Here is a 21,380-nt window from a genome sequence, read left to right as displayed (position 1 = left end):
CTACAGCATTTCACCAGAGTGCTTATGGCCCACCTGGCTCCAGGAACGAGGGCAAGCAGAGTGGGCGAGGGCTGTGGGAACTGAAACCTCAAATCCGAAACCACAGAAAGTGAAGTTCCTTTTAACATCTTGTCTGGGTTGATCACTCAGATGTGAGAGTGAGGAAGTGGGACCGATTCTGAGCGGAAACCGAGGAAGGTGGAGGAGAGGTTTGGAAGGAAAGCAGCCCAGCCGTGACCTTGGGCAACAGCAGGTGTCATGACCCCTGAAGCCGCAGGCGGAGGCTGAGAAGGGGAGGGAAAGTGATGAGATGGAAAGACCCCGTGTGGAGGGCCCTGCCTGAGGCATGTCACTTCTCCTGTGCCCCTCTCCTGGTAGCAGCAGCTGTTCCTGCTCCATACCTGCCTGTGGCTCCCCTTTGCCTTCATAGTGAAACCCATCCTCACTCGACCCGCAAGCCCCCATGTGTCCCCTGCAATCCCCACCCTCCTACCTAACATCTACTCCCCATTCAGTCTCCTCCAATCCATCCACCTTGTGTTCTTCCTGGAACCAGCCAAGTCCATTCCCACCTCAGGGCCTTTGCATGTGTTGAGCCCACTGCTCAGCATTCTTTTTCCTCCAGCTTTTTGCATGGCTTGGCCCTTGTTCCCTTCACATCTTGGTGCACCATAACCTCCCTGACCCTTCCTTGCACCTAGCATTTTCTGTTTTTTCCTATTCCATGTTTCTCTCTTATGTATACTGTCTGACAGTTTTGTTGCTGTGCTAACCAATGTTCCACTGGGGCTGGACCGTGTGGTCTGTTTTGCCCAGGTCTGCATCCCCTGCTCAGGGATGGCGCTCAGGCTATTATGGAGTGATGTTGAAAACAGAAACTCTGGGGAATTGGTGAAGATTACAGTCAGATGTTCCTGGTTTAAATGGAATGGAGATTTAGCTTTTCCTCTGGAGGGAGGCCACCCAGAACTGGTGGAGCAATGTCATGAACTCTCTGCGGACTCTGCAACTGACATCATAGTTGTGCCATTGTTATCATGTGAGTTTTACCTCGTGGTCCAGAGTGGCTGCTTATGCTCCAGCCATCACGTCCATGTGGCACCCACTGGAATTTGATGCTCTCTTCATCTGAAATCCTGTGAAAACCCCATCTGATCACATTTCAGTCTGAAATGTAGACCTTCCTTCCTTCCTGTCTGCCTTTCTGTCTTTCCTCCCTCCCTCTCTTCCTTCTGTTGCCAAACACTGAGGGCTGCTTTGTGCCAGGCAGTGGAAAAACAGGTGAAGGCGTAAGGAGACCCAGCTAATTCAACACAGTCCTCTGCTGTAGATGGGTAAAGCAGGATCTGAAGGGACATGTCCTACCTGTCTACAGCAAAACAGTGACACTCTACCTACTCCTGCCCCAGCACGGACCCCAGGACTGGAGGTATCAGTTCAGTTCTGTCTTCCCAACCTGGGGCTGGACTAGGCCTGAATCCTCCTGGGCCCAGAATCACTGCCTGGGTACAGATGAGGGGATAGGAACATGATTTAGATGCATGCCCTATCCCTGCCTTCTCCCCGTTTCCCTGGCCTCCCCATACTAACAGTTGCTCTCATGTGCTGCCGGATGTCTGCCCTTCATCCACCCTCCAAGGCCAGCTAAGTCTTTTTTCTCTACCCGCACCCTGGGGCAGCCCCTGCAGAAACCACCCGTTCTGGGGAACTTGGCCCAGGGGAGGCGGGAGGACACAGATGCAGGGTGCAGCGGGCGGGGCAGGGGCAGGGCAGAGTGGGGAGCAGGTGTCCCACGTGCACACACCCCAGGACTGTGCTCTGGCTTTGGATCCCAGGCGGCTGGCCTTGCAGCACTCCGGCCCTGCAGGTCACCTTGCTCCCAGGGTGGCCCCTGAGCTGAGGAACCTGGGGGGTTGTGGGGAACAGAGGGGTGTTTACTTCACTCAGCGGAGCCCAGGAGACGGCAGCAGGATGGGCGGGCGCCCCTCGAGCCCCCTGGACAAACAGCAGCAGCAGCACCTCAAGGGTGAGTGAGGTGGGAAGAAGCCCAATGTTGGCAGGTGGGATTTAGGGCTGGGTTGTCAGCTACACACGATGTCCTGTTAATGTGAATTCTAGAAAAGCAATGAATACTTACTTTAGTATCAGTGTATCTCAAGTTTTGCATGAGGGCATATTTGTGCTGAAAAAAAGTATTCCTTAGTTACCTGAAATTCAGATTTAACTGGTGTCATGTACTTTTATTTGGGTAAATGTGGTAATCCTACTTGGGGCATGGGTTCAGTTGTGGCGGGCGGGGAGGGCGGGGGAGCTGCATGGGGCCAGGAGGGAGGTGCCCCAAACCTGGCCAGATGTGGAATGATCCTCTCAGGTGGGCAGGGACCAATAGGCCCCTCTGTGTGGACCTCAGGGACTGAGTCACAGTTCTTTTGAGACAAAGAAGGGCCAGTGTCCTTCACACTCCGTACCTACAGCTGAGCACTCACTGTGTCACGCGCCCTGGGAATGTGGGGGGGCTCACAGAGAGACCAAGAAACAAGGTCAAGTTATCAGTACATGAATGGATTCAATAAGCTACTCTGCAGAGTTTTGACATTTTTTTCTGTAGTGGCTTACACAAGATATTTATTCTCCCTCTTATAGAGGGTTAGAATCCCTGAAGAAGGAAATGGCAATGCCTGGGAAATCCCATGGACAGAGGAGCCTGGCGGGCTCCAGTCCACAGGGTTGCAAAAGAGTTGAACATGACCGAGTGAACAAGAACATAGAGGGGGACAGAGGAAGGCAGGCTGATGATAGACAACCCAACTCCTCCCGTCTCATGGTTCCACCATGCGTGGCTTCTGTGCCTGAGGTCACCGCCTGGCCCAGAGTTGCTGCTCAAGCTCCAGTCATTAGATCCACATTCCAGTCTGCTCGATGGATGTGTTACAGACACAGTCAAGTGCACACATCTTAGAACAGCTTGAAGAACTTTAACACGTGTGTAATCACCTCCTAGATCAGGCTACAGGACACGTCCATCAGCCCAGAAAGTCCCCTTGTGCTGGGTGAGGTTTTTAAAGATTTTGATAGTCTCCTCAGGTAAGGGGCACAAGGAAATTTTCTGATGCAATAATCTGTTCTTTATCTGTGATGATTTCACAGGTGTGCACATATATCAGACTCATTAACATTTGTGATTTATACAATTAAGCCGTGTTGTAATCAGTTATAAATTAAGCCCGAGTCCCTTAATTCCCCTGCCCCCCACCAACCCCCCTGTGGATAAAAACAGGTCATGGAGGGTTACCAATGAATGGAATTGGAGCCTGTCTTTTGGGGAGGCTTTGGGGTGTGGGTAGGAATCCATAAGTCGCTTCTCTGCCTGTTTGGCCTCCACTTGGGCAGGTTGAGAGGACCTGATTCAGCCCCCTCACCATCCTCTCGTCCCTGCAGGCCAGGTGGACACTCTGCTGAGGAACTTCCTGCCTTGCTACCGTGGGCAGCTGGCGGCCTCGGTCCTGCGGCAAATCTCCAGAGAGCTGGGCCCCCAGGAGCCAGCCAGATGCCAACTGCTACATAGCAAAGTGGGTGCCGCAAGGGGGGAGGGGGCGCGGAGCAGGCAGGGCTGGGGAGGCCGTTTGTTTGAGGGTCCCTCTTCACATCTTTGCCCTTGCTGGAGCCACGACCTAGGGTGACTATTAAAAATTCATTCTTGGATTGCAATAATGACATTAGCAGCCACATAGATGAAGCTAGAGGTTGTCATACAGAGTGAAGTTAGAGAAGGAGAAATATCGTATGACATCCGTTATATGTGCAATCTAAAAAGAAATGATGTAAGTGAACTTAGAAAGAGACTCATAGACTTAGAAAAGGAACTTATGGTTGCCAGGGGGAAGGATGGGGGGAAGGGATAGTTGGGGAGTTTGGGATGAACAGATACACACTGCTTTGTTTAAAATGGAAAACCAACAAGGGCCTGCTATATAGTACAGGGAACTCTGCCCAGTGTTATGTGGCAGACTGGATGGGAGAGGAGTTTGGGGGCAGAAAGGATACAAATGTGAAAAAAAAAGATTCATCCTTTGAACAAACATTCACTAAGCATCAGCTGCCTGCCACGTCCCTGGTTGGATGCTGGGGTGCAGGGTGGTGCTAAGTTGCTTCAGTTATGTTCGACTCTTTGCAACCCCATGAACTGTAACCCACCAGGCCCCTCTGTCCATGGGATTCTCCAGGCAAGAGTACTGGAGTGGGTTGCCATGCTCTCTTGGGTATCTTCCCAACCCAGGGATCAAACCCACATCCCTTACGTCTCCTGCGTTGGCAGGCAGGTTCTTTACCACTAGTGCCCCCTGGGAAGCCCCGCCAGGGAGGCTGGGGACACAATAGTAACTGAGAGACTTCCCTCTGCCCTCTGGGGCTCACAGTCTAATTGGGAGAAATGACAAGTTAGTTATCAAGTTAATGTATCATGATGCAGGATAGCCCCTGATAGGTGCCAGGAAGACAGAATGAAAGGTGGTGTTGAGGGTGGGAAGCTGGGGTGTAGGAAGGCCCTTCTGAGCTGAGATGTAAAGGATAAGACAGAGCCAGAGCATTCTGGAGCCCACATTGGAAGGTCATTTGGGGAGAGGGCATAGCCAATACCAAAGCTCTGAAGTTGGAAAAGGTGTGGCCTGGCTGAGTGCAGTTCCCAAAGACACAGCATGCCCGTTGGACCCCCAGGCCTCTCCATGTGCCACCCTCCCTATTCCATCCCATACTTTGGCTGCTACTTCTTCCAAGAAGCCTTCCTTGATTACCATCACCCTTGCCTGAGTTGGGCACCTCCTCTGGAACCCCCCATCTGTCTGCTTCTCCAGCACAGCTCCAGGGTCACAGGTCTGCCTCCTCCACTTGTCTGCTTTGTGGGACAGGGTTCAAGTCTTATTTCCCCTTCCCACGTGGTGCCTGCACCTAGTAGGGGCTCAGGAAGAGTATGTCGATGGAACGAAAGAGACTGGAGCTGCCCAGTCTCAGCTCCAAATGTCTTCTGAGCTGGACGATGGTGCCCAGGATCTCCATGTGCCCTGCCCAACTTACTACATCTTCACCAGCCTCAGAAGATGAGTCTTTGACTATTGAGGAAACCAGAGCACAGAGAGGTGAAGTGACCTGCCTGAGGTCACACTGCCAGCAAGAGGCAGAGGCGAGATTGGAACCCAGAGCCCACAGTCCTCATGACACTGGGTCATCTGTCCCAACTGGGGCTCTGAGATTTCCTTTTGGACACCCCATCTCCTAGCTGTGTCTGCCCTGGGATTGGGGCCCCGTGGTACTGTGGACACAGAGCCCACTCCCACCTGGGATGCCACCTGTCCCGCTTGGGGCACCATGGGGTCTGGGTGTTGCCCCCACCTGTACCTTCCACCACCTGTTGGTCCCAGCCACCTGGCCAGGGCACAGCTGATGTGGCGGTTCAAGCAGCATGGAGGAATCTCCTCTTGCTTCAGTTGGGACATTTTCTTTAATATTTATTTTTATCTATTTGCATTAGGTATATCATTTCTATAATAACATTTTAACAATATTGTTGTGACAAATGTCAGACCTAGAAAGAGGAATGGAGAATCCTTTAACAAATATCTTAGTTCCCACTACTCTACCAAAGAATTAAAACATCACAAATGCTGGTCATTTAGTCATCAAATATTTACCGAGTGCCAGCTATGCACCAGGCACCACTCTGGAGCCCAGTCGTGGGACAACACAGTTCAGGTGGACAGGCAGTGAGATGAGCAATAAAGAAAACGAAACAAGTTAATGTCCCATCCTGCCTGAGGGAGGGGCCTGTGGACAGAGGCCTGGCCGTTTCTCGTTAACTTAAACTAACACCTGTTCCATGATCTAGCAATCCCACCCGTATCAGTTAGCTATGCTGCGTAACAATACACTGCAGAATCACTCCTTCAAACAACACACATTTATCAATTTATCTTTGGTTGTTCTGGGTCTTCGTTGCAATGTGCAGGCCTCCTCTGGTTGCAGCAAGCAAGCAGGGGCTGCTCTTCAGTTGCCCCGCATGGGCTTCTCATCGCAGTAGCTTTTCTTGTTGCAGGATGGGGGCTATTGGGTGTGCGGGCTTAGTAGTTGCGACTTATGGGCTCCAGAGCATGTGGGCTCAGAGTTGTCGTGCGCAGGCTTAGCTAGGCCATGGCATGGAATCTTCCCAGACCAGGGGTCAGACCCATGTCCCCTGCATTGGCAGGCGGATTCTTTACCACTGGACCACCAGGGACATCCCAACACACATTCAGCATCTCAGTCACGGTGGGTCAGGAATCCAGAAGGGGCTTCGCCAGGTCCTTTCTTTCAGTTTCTCAATCAAGATGTTGGTCAGGGCTGGGGTCTCATCTGAAGCTCAAATGGGGGGGATCCCCTTGCAAGTAAGTTGGAGATAACAAAAGTGTCTGCCTCGATTCATATTTGGAAGTGAATGCTGTGAGCATGTGTGATAAAGAATAAAACATCACAACAGCAGCTCCCAAGCACCTTGTACTTGGGGGCACCCAGCTCACAGCACGAGCTGTCCAGGGGATTTGGACACTGGGACACCATCAGATGCTTCTGATATCTGCCTGCCCATCCTCCCACAGAAGCTACCCCGCGTCCGTGAGCACCGAGGGCCCCTGGCCCAGCTGCGGGGCCACCCACCCCAGTGGCAGCCAAGCTTCTGTGTTCTGCGTGGGGATGGCCGCCTGGAGTGGTTCAGCCACAGGGAGGTGAGTGCGTGGCTTACAGTCCATCTACGTCTCCATCCCACCCTCCCCAGTGTGGGTTTGGGGTCCAGTTCCTAGCATAGCCCCGCTCCTTTCTTTGGTCATCAAATATGAATCAAGGTCATCTGTGTGCTTGGCCCCTGGATGGGCAACCATCTCCTGCTGTGCCAGGCGGGTAAACTGAGGCCCAGGCCAGGGTAGGGACTCACTTGTGGTAATCAGCAGAGTGAGGTTGAAACCATGCGAGGCCTTTGCATATCCCACCTGCATCCTGCCTCCCAGCTGGGGAATTCTTATCTCCCTGGGACTCAGTTTTCACCTCTGTGAAATGGGATGATGATGGTCTACGCCACATGGGGCTGTGAGGATTCGATGAGATAGTCCTCATATAGCACTACAGACTGGCCTAACACACAGTGGGTACTGGGTGCTCCACTGTGGAGAAGGGCAGAGGGGTGGAGGCAGTGAGGTGGGTTAACCCCAAATCTTCCCCTGATCCCACGCTGGGACATAGAAGCCACCATTTAGATCTGTCCCAAGACAGTTCTTTGGATGCCTTTTGCAGGAATATGAAAATGGGGACCGTCCCCTGGGCTCCACGACCCTGACGGGGTACACAGTCCTGACTTCCCAACGTGAATATCTCTGCCTGTTGGATGCTCTCTGCCCAGACTCCTCAAGTAAGGCTTCTGGGGACCCCAAGAGCTGGCTTCTCTACTTTTGCACTGGTGATACTGGAGCCAGATCATTTTTTTTCTGCAGTGAGGGCTGCCCACTGCACCACAGGATGTTAAATAGTATCCCTGGCCTCCACCCGCCAGATGCCAATAGCACTCTGCATCCCAAATGTGACAATCAGATATAACTCCAGAAACTGCCAAGTGTCCTTAGGGGCAGCATTGCCTCTGGGTGAGCACTCTGTCTCTTGGAAGAGAAACACCCACTCTTGTCAGAGTGAAGGAGTTAGGTCACTAAACCAGAATCAAAGCAGCAAAGGGTAAAAATGATAAAAATCTGGTGTCAGCAAGCATATGGAGAGATGGACAGTGGTGGGCAGGAAAACTACAGACTTCCATCTTCCTCCTCTTCCTGCCCCTCCAACCTCTCTTCCCGTCACCTCCCCTTCCTCCCCACTCCTCCTCCTTCTCTCTCTGAATAGTGTAAGGAGAAACATAAGTGGCTGGCATGCATCTGACTGAGGGCCTGCATCATCTCATTGACTCTGTCCAGAAGGCAGTCCCATCACTAATCACCCCATTTCATAGAAGGGGAAACTGTGGCTTCGGACTACCATACCGTTAAGAGCCAGAGTTACACCCTTTGCTTCACTGCAGAGCTATTCTGCTGCTTAATGATGCAAAGATGTAGCAATGAAAACCATCTGCAGAAATGCTGATGATGTTGAAAAGATGGGAGTCCACCCAAATACTCATCCTTTGGGGCTGATTAAATAAACTACGGCCTGACCCTTAGGAAAGAAATCTGTGAAGCCTCTGAATGTATCCCAGACATACACAGGAGCCAAAAGGCCAGTTATACATCAGAAAACTCCACCCTGTTAAAAAATGCATCCCATATAGCTTTGTGCAGATTTAAAAATCTGGAGTAATGTCTCCCAAACTGTTAACAGTTATTATCATCTCTGGAGGCTGTGATTAAAGGGCTGCATGATGAGGAATGTCCACTTCTTTCTGCATTATTGTATGTTACTGCAGTTTATATCTATCACTCTGAAAATCTGAACAAAACGCTTAAGGATTTACGAGATCTCAATTTAATTAATCTGGGCTTCCCTGGTGTCTCTGTTGGTAAAGAATGTGCCTGCAGTGCAAGAGACCACAGGCAGCCTAGGAGACCTGGGTTTGATCCCTGGGTAGGGAAGATCCCCTAGAGAAGGAAATGGCAACCCACTCCAGTATTCTTGCCTGGAAAATCCCATGCACGGAGGAACCTGGTGGGCTACAGTCCATAGGGTCACAAGAGTCCGACCCAATTTAGCAACTAAATCACTGCCAATTTAATTAATTGAAATAAATTCACTAATTTTTGTCCTCCCAATTATTCTAGGTCATTGGTATCACTTTTTAGCTCATTTTACAGACAAGAAAACTGAGGGATTTTTTAGGGTGATGGAAATCTGTGCGAAGAGCTAGAAAATGGTTTGGCCAGGTATGAATCTGGGCCTAGCTGACTCCAGCACCCTCCAGCAAGCAGGACTCAGATCACATGCCAATTCAGACGGTTGTTGGTGGCTCCCCAGGCCGCTGTGTTGAGGAGAATGCTGAGGTGGATTATTAATATCTGCCCTGGGCACACCTCTTCCTGGGACTGAGCTGGAATAAGGATCTTCTAAATATTTCAGTATTCTTGCGAAAATTCCATGAACAGGGGAGCCTGGTGGGCTACAGTCCATGGGGTCGCAAAGAGTCGGACACGACTTGAGCAGTTGAGCTCACACATGGAAGCATTTCATGGGGAATGAAGGGAAGGAATGAATGAAGATTCGAGCTTCCCTGTCTGCTTTCAGGAGACCACACACAGGAAGAGCCTGATCCCCTCTTGGAAATGCCTGTTAGCTTCCCTCTGTTCCTGCAGCATCCCTTCCGCCAGCACCTCTGTTTCTCTGCAGCCACAGGGGAGGCGCAGCGTGCCTGGAGACTAGCCCTGCAGGGCGGCATACGGCTTCGAGGCACAGGTGGGTCCTGGCAAAGGGCAGGCAGTGGTGGGGTGCAGAATCTGGGGTCAGATGGCTCTGCTCGTGCTGGCTGTGGAATCCTCTCCAAGCCTCAGTTTCCTTATCTATAAAATGGATCGTGGGGAAGGACAGAGGGGAAACAGGCAATTATGCATGGCCAGGGCTGTGATGAGGACACAGGCCTGTGGGAGCTTAGCCTGGGGATCAGGGAGGGGAAGTCAGAGCTGGAGTCTCAAAAAGATGAGGGACCAGCCAGGTCAAGAAGAGGAACAGAACTGACACATACAGTTGGGCAGGTTGTTGACTGAACAAATGTACTTAACTGGAAAGGCAATTGGAGACTGCCTTGTGACCTGGGTGGTGACTGCCTGTAGGAGATGTCTCTTCCTAAATGGCATCGACATCGACGGGAATTTAAGCCAACTGCAGAAGATAGTGGAGGACAGAGGAATCTGGTGTGCTACAGTTCACAAGGTCACAAAGAATCAGACACGACTGAGCATCTGAACAAAAAAACATAAAGCTCGCTTATGGGCTGATGATGGTCTTAGGGAGGTGTGCTTCCTGCGGAGAGCAATTCTTTGTGCAAAGGTCTGGAAGTGGTTGACCTAGCTGTTTGAACCTGGCGGGGAGTCAGGCAGCCTGAGGAGAGTAGGGGAGGAATGCGTGGACACTTAGGAGTCGCCCCCTCAGTCCTGCAGCGAAGTCAAGCGCCGGCAGCCCGTGCCTTCCTAGATGCCATACGGCTCTACCGGCAACAACACGGCCAATTTAGCAACGATGACGTGACCCTAGGCTCCGACGCTGAGGTCAGTGCCGCACCAGGCCGCACCCGGGACCCCCAGATCCCCTCTCGGCCCGCTGAAGTACCCATGGTCACCTCTCCCGCAGGTGCTGACCTCGGTACTGATGCGGGAGCTGCTGCCAGCGCTGCGAGCCCAGACCCTGCCCGGCCTGCGAGGAGACGGCCGCGCCCGGGCCTGGGCCTGGACCAAGGTAGGCACAGGGCCGAGGAGGTGGAGTAGGGACGCTCGGGAGGCCAGGAGGGGGATAGGAGTCGGACTTGAGTGCCCAGTTTCTCTGCGCGCCTCTCTATGCTTGTCTCTGTCTCTCTGTCCCTCTCATCCCCGCCCCGCTTGGCGGTCTACCGCGCCCCTGGCCCTTGTCGGGTCCCCTTGCTGGTCTGAGTAGCTCCTGGACGCCGTCCACGCTGCAGTCCTGGCTGGAGCCTCCGCGGGACTCCGCGCCTTCCAGCCCGAAAAGGACGAGCTGCTTGCGGCCCTGGAGAGGACAATCCGCCCAGATGTGGATCAGATGCTGCGGCTGCGGGCACGCGTGGCTTCCAGGCTGAAGGGTGCGGTTCGGGGGCGTGGCCTAGAGGGGCAGGGCTTGCGTGGGAGGGGCCGGGCTGGCAGCCGTAGAAAAAGAAGGGGAACTGGTTGGGTGTAAGGGTTGGGGGGCGATGATCTGGAACCCTGAGACCTAGCAGGGGCAGGGCCAGAAAAGGAAAGGGCGGGGCCGAAGTGGGAGAATGGACGTGGTTTTGAGGTTTAGGCTGAGGGTGGGGCGAGACAAGGGCCGAGTCAAGAGGAAGAGCTGGGCCGCGGGAAGGGGGAGAGCCAGGGACGCAGAGGGTGAGACTCCAGACCCTGACTGGGTGGGGAGATGGGCCGAGGCGTTGGCAGGAGCGGGTCTGACCCGGGATGAGGTTGTCCGGTCAAACAGCGGAGATGGCTCCTACTCAGCGCAGTAACAAAGAGAGCTGGGTTTGAATCCGGACTCGGCCTCCTAGTGTGCGACTTTTGAGCTGATCCTCATCGCACTTGAAGCCTCAGTTTTCTCATTTGTAAAATAGGATAGAGGAGGATGCTCAGAGTCTGCGCTCCCATCTTCCTCACCCCGTTGAGCAAATAGTCGCACACCTCCCCCCTCCCCTCTCCTATTTGCTGAGCACCTGGAGGAGATCCAGGCCAGTGTCTTCCACTCGCAGCCGAGGTCCAGGGCCCCCTGGAGTCATGCCTGCGCGGGAAGGTGGATGCACAGCTGCCCCGGATCACACAGACACTGCTGAGCACTGTGGAAGCCGAACTCGCCGCGGTGCGGACCCTCCTAACCCAGGGCATGGATCGCCTGTTCCGCCTCCTTCGTGGGAGTTCCTCCAGCACCCAGCTGCGGAAGGAGGTGAACCTCAGGGGCTCTGGTTCATCGGGCCTATGGGCAGTGTCTTAACTTTATGGAAGAGTCACGTGAACCTTGCATCTTTCTTGTTTGAAAATCCTCTTTTGAAAATCTCCGAACTTTCTTCTAGGCTGCGTTTTACTCAGGGTGGGCCACGATGGGGGGGCGGGAGGAGTGAGAGGCCAAGATTAGCGATTTAGCAACAGTCATCTGGAGTCACCGGACCCGGAAACTCTTCCTCCTCCCATTCACTTGTTTGGCCACAGCCCACCCCATCTCCTGAGACAGAATTCTGCTCTATGCAGGTCAGCTCAGTTCTTCTGCTATTGAAATGAGAGCATACTATATGCCAAGAAACATTCAACTCATTGTTGACCTTTAAAATGAAACAGCCAGTTATTTTACCAACAAAACATTTTAGGGAGAGAGAGACACAGCCTCCACATTGTAATTTGGGACATGCAAGCTAGGGCAAAACCATAGGCAAATCTCACAAAGGGGAGGAAGGTTACTTTATAGAGAAAAAGGAGGAAGTTGGAAGGGGTGACTTTGAAGGAAAGCAGGAGTTCAGAATGTTGACACTTTCTCATTGGCTGAGTGGTGGTAGTTTCTCATTGGTTGGGGCTGTTACTGGGTAAGGAGAAAATCTTCCTCCTGTGGGACTGGTAAAGCAGTAATTTTCTTTTCCCTGTTTGGAGGGGAGGGCAGAGGGCAAGGAGTGACAGTGCATGAGAGCTCTCCCTTTAGGGCTTAATGGCTTCATTTTATTTATTTATTTGGCCCAGCCACTGGACTTGTGGGATCTCAGTTCCCTGACCAGGGATTGAACCTGGGCCATGGCGGTGAAAGTGCGAAATCCTAACCACTAGACTGCCAGGGAACTCCCACAACTTCATTTTAAATGAGGTTTCCAGTATTCTTGCCTGGAGAATCCCATTGACAGAGGAGCCTGGTGGGCTACAGTCCATAGGGTCTCAAAGAGTCAGACAGGACTGAGGGACTAACACTAACACTCCCTTCATGAATCTTCACATCTCCATTTCATAGTCATCCCCCCCAGAAATTTTCCCTGGTCCTTTCTGCAGCTGCAGCTGCTTATGCCTCCCTCCTCATATGAGCATTTACACACTACTGTGGTTGTTTGTCTGAACTCTGTCTCCTCCAACTTTTGCGTGGGCAATTTGAGGGAAAATACCACTTTGGATTATTCCACTTCTGCAGCCCCAGGACCTAGCACAAAAAGGACATCAGGTGATGGCATTGGTGGGACAAGGGCTGGGTGTGCCCATTTCCCCTCCGTCACGCCATCACCACAGTATCATTTTTTTCAAGTTTCACCGTTTTATGTCCATCACACCATACCTCACCTTTATTGTGGTTTTGTTTTTTTTTTGGTGACAGCTGAGTTGGGATGTGTTTCCAGTTGTGTTTCCCCTTCAGTGAATTGGCCATGAGGCCCTTGGCCCTGCTTTTCCACTGGTGGTGTTTTTCTCACCTGTCATTGAAATGCAGGTGTACTCATTTGGGGAGATGCCATGGGACCCAGAGCTGATGCAGATTTGCTACCGGGAGGCCAAGAGGAGCCAGGGGCAGCTGGGGCAGCTGGCAGCGCTGTTTGGCTTCTTTGGAACACAGAGCCTAGTGTTTGGGGCCCAGGATCTCGCACAGCAGGTAAGGGTTAGTTGGAGGCTGGGAGGAGACGAGGCAAGGATGGCAGCCCCTACTTAACAGGTGCTACGTGTGTGCTGAGGAGACCATAATGACCCAGACAGACCTGAGCCTCCCTGGCCGGGCTCCCAGGGTCACACAGACCCGAACTCGTGAGCAGGCAGTAACCACATCTGATGGACAGGGCTGTGACGGGGACACCCGAGGTGCTATGGGAACCCTGAGGGGGCACCTGAGCCATCTCCAGGGTTGGGAGAGTTTCCAGGAGGAGAGGACTGCCAGGCTGGGGCAGCCATGGGGGGAATGGGAATAGGGTATATCCTGGGTATAATGAACAGTGTGGTTAAGCGCTGGAAGGTGAGAGAGCTTGTCCACCTTTGGGAAAGTAAAGCAGTTTAGAGACATTGGGTTGTAGATTTCAAGAGTGGGCAACTATGTGAGAGATATGACAGAGAGGTGGGGAGGCAGATGAATCAGGGCCTTGAGTAATGGGGCTGCAGGGGCTGGGTTCTTTTCAAGGGCAGTGGGAACCACAGCAAGTGTGCGAGCAGGAGAGGGGCACGAGCAAATTGCAAGTTTTTTAGAAAGCCCTGCCTGCCATGGGGGGGCAGTGGCTGTCGGTGGCAGGAATGGAAGCAAGGAGGTCTGAACCAGAGCAGGTTGGTGGAGAGAAGCCAGGGGTTTTGAAGGCCAAGGGGATGGGACCTGCTAATGGACGTGGTAAGGGAGAGAGATAGAGACTGAGAAGACCCAGTTCTGCCTGGCCTGGTTGTTTGGTCTGCATACTGCACAAGAGAGCTCAGTCATGAAGACTGGACTCTGGACAACTCTCTGCTCCCCATGCTGGGCCTCCTGGCACTGACTGGATGAGGCTTAGGTCCTGAGAGGAAGAGAGTGCTATATTTTTCCTTTTTAAAATTGTATTTTAAAATATTTATTTATTTGGCGGTTCCCAGTCTTAGTTTTGGACGCAGGATCCTTAGTTGCAGCACATGGGAATCTTCAGTTGTGCCATGCCAACTCTTAGTTGCATCATTTGGGACCTAGTTCCCTGATCAGGGATCAAACCAGGCCTCCTGCATTGGGAGCTCGGAGTCTTAGCCACTGAACCACCAAGGGAAGTCTCAAGGGTACTGTATCTTGGGACAAGAAGTAGCCTGGGGGGAGGTAGCTGGTCAGGGCAGGCTGGATACTGAGAAGGGTTCAACTGAGCAGGCGCAGGGCCCAGAAAGAGCATGCGTTTCCAAGGCTCATCTCAGCATCTCCTCCCACAGCTCATGGCTGACGCTGTGACCACCTTCCTACAGCTGGCTGACCAGTGTCTGACCACGACTCTGGACTGCGACCAGGCCACCCAGCAGCTGGAGAAAGTCAGGGGGCGCATGCTGAAGGTGAGGTCTGAGAGGAGGGCATGGCAATGGGCCTGACTGTTCAGGTGGTTGGGGGACCAGCTGCTGTGTGTGTCATGCAGAAATTCCAGTCGGATAGCAGCTCGGCACGGAGGAGGTTCATCCACAGCTGGCTGCTCTGCATCTTCCTGCCCTTTGTGTTGGGCCAGCTGGAGTCGAGCTGCAAAGCGGTGAGCTGATGGGGGACAGGCCCTACAGAACAACCAAGCATCATAGAGCCACCCTGATGCTTAAAGACTTCGGTTCCCTGAGCCCTGAGGCTGGGTCAGATGGCTCCTCTGGGCTTCCATAATGTTCTCTGCTTCTCCCATGACATGGGAGATGTCTGCTATTTGAGAGCTGGCATGGGGTCCCATGTATCACATATCAGCAGGTGATACAGGCTTCAGAGCAAGGAGGAAGCAGAGAGGGAGTGTGTGTGGGGGGAGGGTTCTGAGTGGATAGGAGGCTCTCTTTGAGAAGATGATGCTTGAGAAGCAGTGAACTAAAGGCATGAGGCATATCAGGGGAAGGGTGTTTTTTGCATATGCATAGGTCCTGAGGTAGATCTGTTTCTGGTATGCTGGAAAACGGTGAAAAGGCCAGTGTGGTTGGAGCTTGGTGAGCGAGAAGGTGGGAAGTAGACAAGGGAAGAGGTCACAGGCACCTGGCTACACACGGCTTAGGGGCACTGGAAAGTGGTCTGCAGCAGGGGTCAGGCAGGAAGTGGCTGTGAGGGGACCCAGCAGGAAAACCTATCCTGTTCCCACTGAGGTGTGATGTGCTTTGTTTCACCAATCCCCACAACAACCAAGGGAATAATGAGTCAAGGAATCCATTTTAAAGATGCGCAGACTGAGGCCCAAATTTCCCTGGCTAATCAATGGACATGAGTTTGAGTGAACTCTGGGAGTTGGTGATGGACAAGGGAAGCCTGGGGTGCTGCAGTCCATGGGGTCACAAAGAGTCAGACACGACTGAGCAACTGAACTGAACTGAATCAGTGACAAAGCTGGGGAAGGAGTCCATTTTAAAGATGAGGAGACTGAGGCCCAAATTTCACTGACTAATCAGTGACACAGCTGGGGCTGGAACCCATGTCACACACAGCCCACTCCTCTAGCTCAGCCCCTCACCTGCTTTGGTTCTAGAAGCTGCTTAAGTTTGAAGGGGACGTCCTTGCTGTGGGCAGCCCTGCCCTGACCATCGAGGGGATTTACGAGGATGTTGTCCGGGCTTTCCTGCTCCAGAGGATCAATCGAGGTAAGCCCCTCCCCCTATAGCTCAGGGGAGCCTGGTGACTCCTTGCTGCATCTACTGAGCCCTACCAGCGTCCCCATGCCTCTCACTTCCTGTGAACACTAGCCTTTTGACTCAGGGCCAGGACTGGGAAAGAAGGTATCTGGGGTGGGAGAGCCTATAAGGACAGTGATGGAAGTTCCCTGAAGGAGGGGGCACTGGTGCGGGGCTGTGAGGGATGTGTAGGAGTTCTTAGGCTGAAAGGAGGGAGGGAAAATTTAAAAACTTGGGATACATATTTACATTTATTCATTCGAATAACCTCTCCCTGTTTTATTCTGAGCTGGCATTGAGGCCCCAAGTGTACGTGGACTTGAGAGTAGGCCTCTCAGGATTTCCTGGGCTGGGAAGAGGCCTTTAAGAGGCAGCCTTTAAAAAAGACAGATACAATTCAATGCATATATATGAATATGTATTAAAAAAAAAAAAGAGTAAGAAGGGATGCAGAAAGAGCAGTCAGAGTTAGCAAAATTCTGGGAGCCAGGAAGTAAGGGTGAGAAGAAACGCAGAGAATCTCAGAGGAGAAACTCAGAGATAGCAAAGTTCTGGGAGCCAGTAAGTAAGGGTGAGAAACTTCCTTGTTCTGTGCATGGCCAAACAAAAAGAACCCAGTTATCTTAGAATAGGGGACATTTTAAATGGAAAAAGTTTCTAGAAAACAAGTTTCTATTCCTAGAAGCTTTACATGTCATGTGGGTGGGGTATGGTGGGTGGCTGGGGGCGGGGTTTCCACCCTGAACTGATTTGTGAGGTCTGTTTGAGGTGCTGTGCTGAAAGGTGGAGTAGGTCGCCTTCAGGCTCAGTGAGGGTGTGAGGGTTGGCTAGCAGTGTCTGCCATGGGCACGGGTGTGGGCATAGGTTCGTCTGAGCCCTTCCCTTAGGGCTCCTGGTTGAGACACATCCCCCATCCTTTGCCCTCTTGTGGCCTCCCTGGGAAAATTCATGAAAGCCCTGGGATTCCGGGGTTTATCCATGTGGGCCCAGGGGTTTCTGTTTTATTTTAGAATTGAAAAAGGCCCTTGGGGCCAGAAACATGTCCTGCATTCTGGATGACTGCTCAGAGGAGCCATGGGACCAGGCAGAAACAGGTGAGGCGCTCAGAGGTTCTTGGCTCATGCCAGTGAATTGCTGGGGGTCAGGCAGGGGGGTCTCCAGGGGGGTTGTGAGTGTGGGTTCTTGGATGGAGCAGCATGCACCTTGTCTGCTGACTTGGCCAGGTGGCCAGGCTCATAGTGAGCTAGGGCAATGGCAAGCCACAGAGTGTACCTAAGTGATAGAGGTATCCTCTGACATGCATATGAATTTGTGTCCCATTTCTTCTTGTCAGGACTCTATAGGGCCTCTCCCAGCAGCTACTGGTTCCCAACACTGGTGGGGAAGATAGTGGTGATGGGAGTTTTGAGTTCACTTCGAACAATGCAAGGAACTGTGTTCAGGGCTGGGGCAGCCTGGCCTCCTACTATAGGACCCGACAGCAAGCTCCTTGTTGGAACAGTAAATGCAGGTAGGGCAAGAATTCCCTGAAATGGGACAGAAAACAGCTGGTCCAACTGGAAGCTGACCAATGGGCAAGATGTTTATAATCTGGGTGCTCAGAGCCCAGGGTGGATGTAGGGATTCTGGAGTGGCTCACAGCTCCTCAACTCTCTTGGGTATCACTGTTTCGAGAGCTTTGTGAATCCACCCAGCTATGTGGCTCCCACATTCTTTACCCACAGAAACTCTGAGATAATAAATGTAGTTTTCAGTGGCTAACTTTTGGGGTCCTTTGTTATGTGGCAGTAGCTAAGACACATCCCAGCTGATCTGGGGTAGCATCTCAGAGTCAATCGAATTTCTCAGGTAGCTCAGTGGGTAAAGAATCTGTCTGCAATGCAGGAGATATGGGTTCAATCCCTGGGTCAGGAAGATCCTCTGGAGGAGGGCATGGCAACTCACTCCAGTATTCATGCCTGGGAAATCCCATGGACAGAGGAGCCTGACAAGCTATAGTCCATAGGGTTGCAAAGAGTTGGACATGACTGAAGTGACTGAGCTCAGGGTCATTTCTCAACAGATTTAAATGTCTACTAGTGGCATTTCTGAGTCAAAACATATATACAATTTCAAGGCTTATTATGACCCCCACACCTTCACCTTACTCCTCTCCGGAAAGGCTGTGCCTTTTAATGAACTGAGTCAATTGCAGCAGATAAACTGATGAATATTCACACTTGCTGGGATGGATGAAGATTGAACAATTTTTAAATGATTAAAATTATCCTGAAATGTCAGAATATTTGGGGATTTGCAACTAGGATGAGGAACTGTGTATGGGCTTCTTAACCTATTGTTGTTCAGTTGCTCAGTTGTGTCTAATTCTTTGCGACCTCATGGACTGCAGCACGCCAGGCTTCCCTGTCCTTCACCATCTCCCAGAGCTTGCTCAAACTCATGTCCATTGAGTCAGTGATGCCATCCAACCATCTTGTCCTCTGTTGTCCCCTTCTCTTCCTGCCTTCAACCTTTCCCAGCATCAATTTAACCAGAATCTAATTGATGATGGGATTTTGCTTCTAGTCTTTTGCACTGATAGCTAATGCCACTGTGAATGACCTTTCATGTACTTTTCATGCAAGTGGGTAAATCCCCCAAGGTGAAATCTCAGGGTTTAGAGCATATATGTTTGTCATTTTGGTAGCAGTTTCCAGAGTGCTCTCCATCAAGATGGTCGCATCTGGTACCCCCTCAGCTGGAGGTGGACTATTTCCCCACAGGCTGTTAGCTGACTTGGGATTTCTCAGATCTTCTGGGTGAAAAATGTCTCAGCATCATTTCAATGAACATATCTTATTGGGAATGAGGTGGAGAGTCTTTTCATGTGTTTAGGAGCCTCTCTGTGAAACTCTGTTTCTCTTGTTGGCCCACGTACGTATCTTCTGGGTGCTTCCACATTTCTGTTAAGCTTTTCTCACTAAGCTTCCATTTCCTAGGTATCTATTATATGCCAGGCACCTGATATGTCCAAATGTTTTGGCATCATTACGATACTTTTCCATTTTACAGATGTAGAAACTGAGGCTCCGAGAGGGACTTGCTCCAGGCAACCAGGCCCCAGCACCGAGGTCTAGCCACTATGCCCACGGCCTCCTCGGGGGACATTCCAGCGCTGAAGCTCTGCCCACACTTATCGTCATTCTCAGCAGATAAATGTCTACTTGTGGAATTTCTGAGTCAAAACATATATACCATTTCAAGGCTTATTATGACCCCTACTCCTCTCCAAAAAGGCTGTGCCTTTTATTAACACTCCCACCAACAATATTTGTGCATATTCTCCTTTCCAAACACTGGAACTTTTCATAAAAGAAAGACTGCCAATCTGATAGACACACACAGATTGCATTGTTCAAATTTCTTTGATGACTATGTGCATGCATGCTAAGTCACTCGGTTGTGTCTGACTCTTTCTGACCCTTTGGACTGTAGCCCATCAGCCTCTTCTGTCCATGGGATTCTCCAGGCAGGAATCTTCGAGTGGGTTGCCATTTCCTTCTCCAGGGGATCCTCCCAACCAAGGGATGGAACCCTTATCTCTTACGTCTCCTGAAGTGGGAGGGGGGTTCTTTACCACTAGCTAGAAGGCACTAGCGACCCACTCCAATACTCTTGCCTGGAAAATCCCATGGATGGAGGAGCCTGGTAGGCTGCAGTCCACAGGGTCTCGAAGAGTCGGACACGACACTTTCACTTTTCACTTTCATGCATTGGAGAAGGAAATGGCAACCCACTCCAGTGTTCTTGCCTGGAGAATCCCAGGGATAGGAGCCTGGTGGGCTACCGTCTATGGGGTTGCACAGAGTCAGACACGACTGACGTGACTTTGCAGCAGCAGCAGCGTCACCTAAAAATATCTCTACTGACCATTTATATGTTTGTGTGTTTTTATGTTTTGCTTTGTTTTAGTGAGTTGCCTGTTCAGAGCTTTTACCTACTTTTATCTTCAGGAGAGTTTATCTTTTTCTTATTGATCTCTAATAACTCTTTATATATTAAGGATATTAACAGTTTTGTGATACAAGCTATAGATTTTTTTTCCCCTCAGCTTGCTGTGTGCCTTTGGAATTGTTTACTTGCTCCAAATCTTAACTTAGATTCAAGTTTCCCAGCTGACAGTAGAGGTTTTACTGGTTTCCCCCTGCCTGCCAGAAGCCATCAGTCCACTGGAGGTTGGCAGCTTCTGCACATCACAAGCCTTCCAGCTGCTTCCGGCACCAGTCCCAAGAGGGATTTCCCCAATGTTTTTCTCAGTTCAGCTTTCAGAGGGAGGACATGCAGACTCCCTGGTTTTCTCCCATTCTGCCCTGGAATGTTCATCCTCCCCCAGGAGAATGAGCTTCTCCTTAGCTTTCCCTCCTAAACTTTTGCCTCATGTCCCTTGAGCATATCGAGGACACACAATCTGTGCTGTGAATTTTACTTCACAATATTGAGGCTCCCCCCACCGCTCACGTTAACAGATATCGGAGCATCTTTCTTAAAACAATTTTTTATAACAACACAAAAGCGATCAGGGAAGCCTGGTGTGATGCCGTTCATGGGGTCGCAAAGAGTGGGACACGACTTAGCAACTGAACAACAAAAAGTGATTAGAAACACATTAGATTATTGGGAAAATTAGATTATTGAAAAACAATCCCCTTGTAGCATTTCTAGGGAAACGCCCACCTTGTCTCCAGAGCGTGTGCTCAGCGAGTTCTATCTTCTGACAATCCTGAGGTCGTTATGACTCCATTTTACATATGGGCAAACTGAGGCTCACACAGCAACCCCAAGCGCGGGCTGGATTTATAGCCAGGTCTGGGGGCCCATGCTCTTAGTATCCAACAGCCCCTGAGGACATCTCTGGGAGATTGAAAACTAAGACGGTAAAACTATGTTGCAGCAGAGGATACTGAGATTCAGACCTCAGGAGTCTCAACCCAGATCCTAACTATCCAGGTCTGCCTCGTGACACAATCGGTGTGTGTGTTAGTCGCTCAGTCGTGCCCAACTCTTTGCGACCCCATGGACTGCAATCCACCGGGTTCCTCTGTCCATGAGATTTTCCCGGCAAGGATACTGGAGTGGGTTGCTATTTCCTTCTCCAGGGGGATCTTCCCAACCCAGGGATCGACGCAAATTCTTTATCGACTGAGCTACAAATAGAAGTGGGACAGAGAATCGGGTTGATCCCGGCGGGGAGCAGTTTCTGAGGCAAGCCAGATTCTGAGCTCTGCACACTTTTACTGCACAGACCCAAGTTCAGAGCTCTCCAAGTCTATGAGGGGGCGGGGGATCCCAAGCCTGCCTATAAGTTGACGTCATTCCTCCTAGCCAGCTGCTGCTGAGGGTACGAGGCACTTGTGTCTTTAAGACCGTTTGGAG

The 21,380-nt window shown here is 51.4% G+C and overlaps 1 protein-coding gene across 4 annotated transcripts; it reads left to right on the top strand.

Annotated features, from left to right (window-relative positions):
• The first annotated feature begins 1,667 nt into the window (after window positions 1-1,667).
• Window positions 1,668-19,349, top strand: NIBAN3 (niban apoptosis regulator 3). Of its 4 annotated transcripts, none has more exons than XM_069590647.1 (16): window positions 1,726-2,026; window positions 3,439-3,569; window positions 6,624-6,749; window positions 7,312-7,426; window positions 9,274-9,441; window positions 10,135-10,250; window positions 10,333-10,437; window positions 10,633-10,795; window positions 11,432-11,622; window positions 13,132-13,290; window positions 14,595-14,678; window positions 14,759-14,866; window positions 15,827-15,938; window positions 16,979-17,062; window positions 17,302-17,478; window positions 19,020-19,349. In XM_069590647.1, the coding sequence occupies exons 1-16, from the start codon at window positions 1,738-1,740 to the stop codon at window positions 19,082-19,084; spliced, it is 2,193 nt and encodes a 730-aa protein (XP_069446748.1). In that variant the 5' UTR covers window positions 1,726-1,737; the 3' UTR covers window positions 19,085-19,349. The 4 variants fall into 4 exon arrangements, with proteins under 4 accessions (XP_069446750.1, XP_069446748.1, XP_069446747.1 ...); XM_069590646.1 differs by having other exon boundaries at window positions 14,562-14,678; XM_069590649.1 differs by lacking the exon at window positions 17,302-17,478 and having other exon boundaries at window positions 1,668-2,026; window positions 14,562-14,678.
• Window positions 19,350-21,380: the final 2,031 nt, after the last annotated feature.

This window comes from Ovis canadensis, chromosome 5, assembly GCF_042477335.2.
Source record: "Ovis canadensis isolate MfBH-ARS-UI-01 breed Bighorn chromosome 5, ARS-UI_OviCan_v2, whole genome shotgun sequence".
Taxonomy (NCBI): domain Eukaryota; kingdom Metazoa; phylum Chordata; class Mammalia; order Artiodactyla; family Bovidae; genus Ovis; species Ovis canadensis.
Note: the sequence above shows the minus strand (reverse complement) of the source record. Positions and strands in the feature narration are given on the sequence as shown.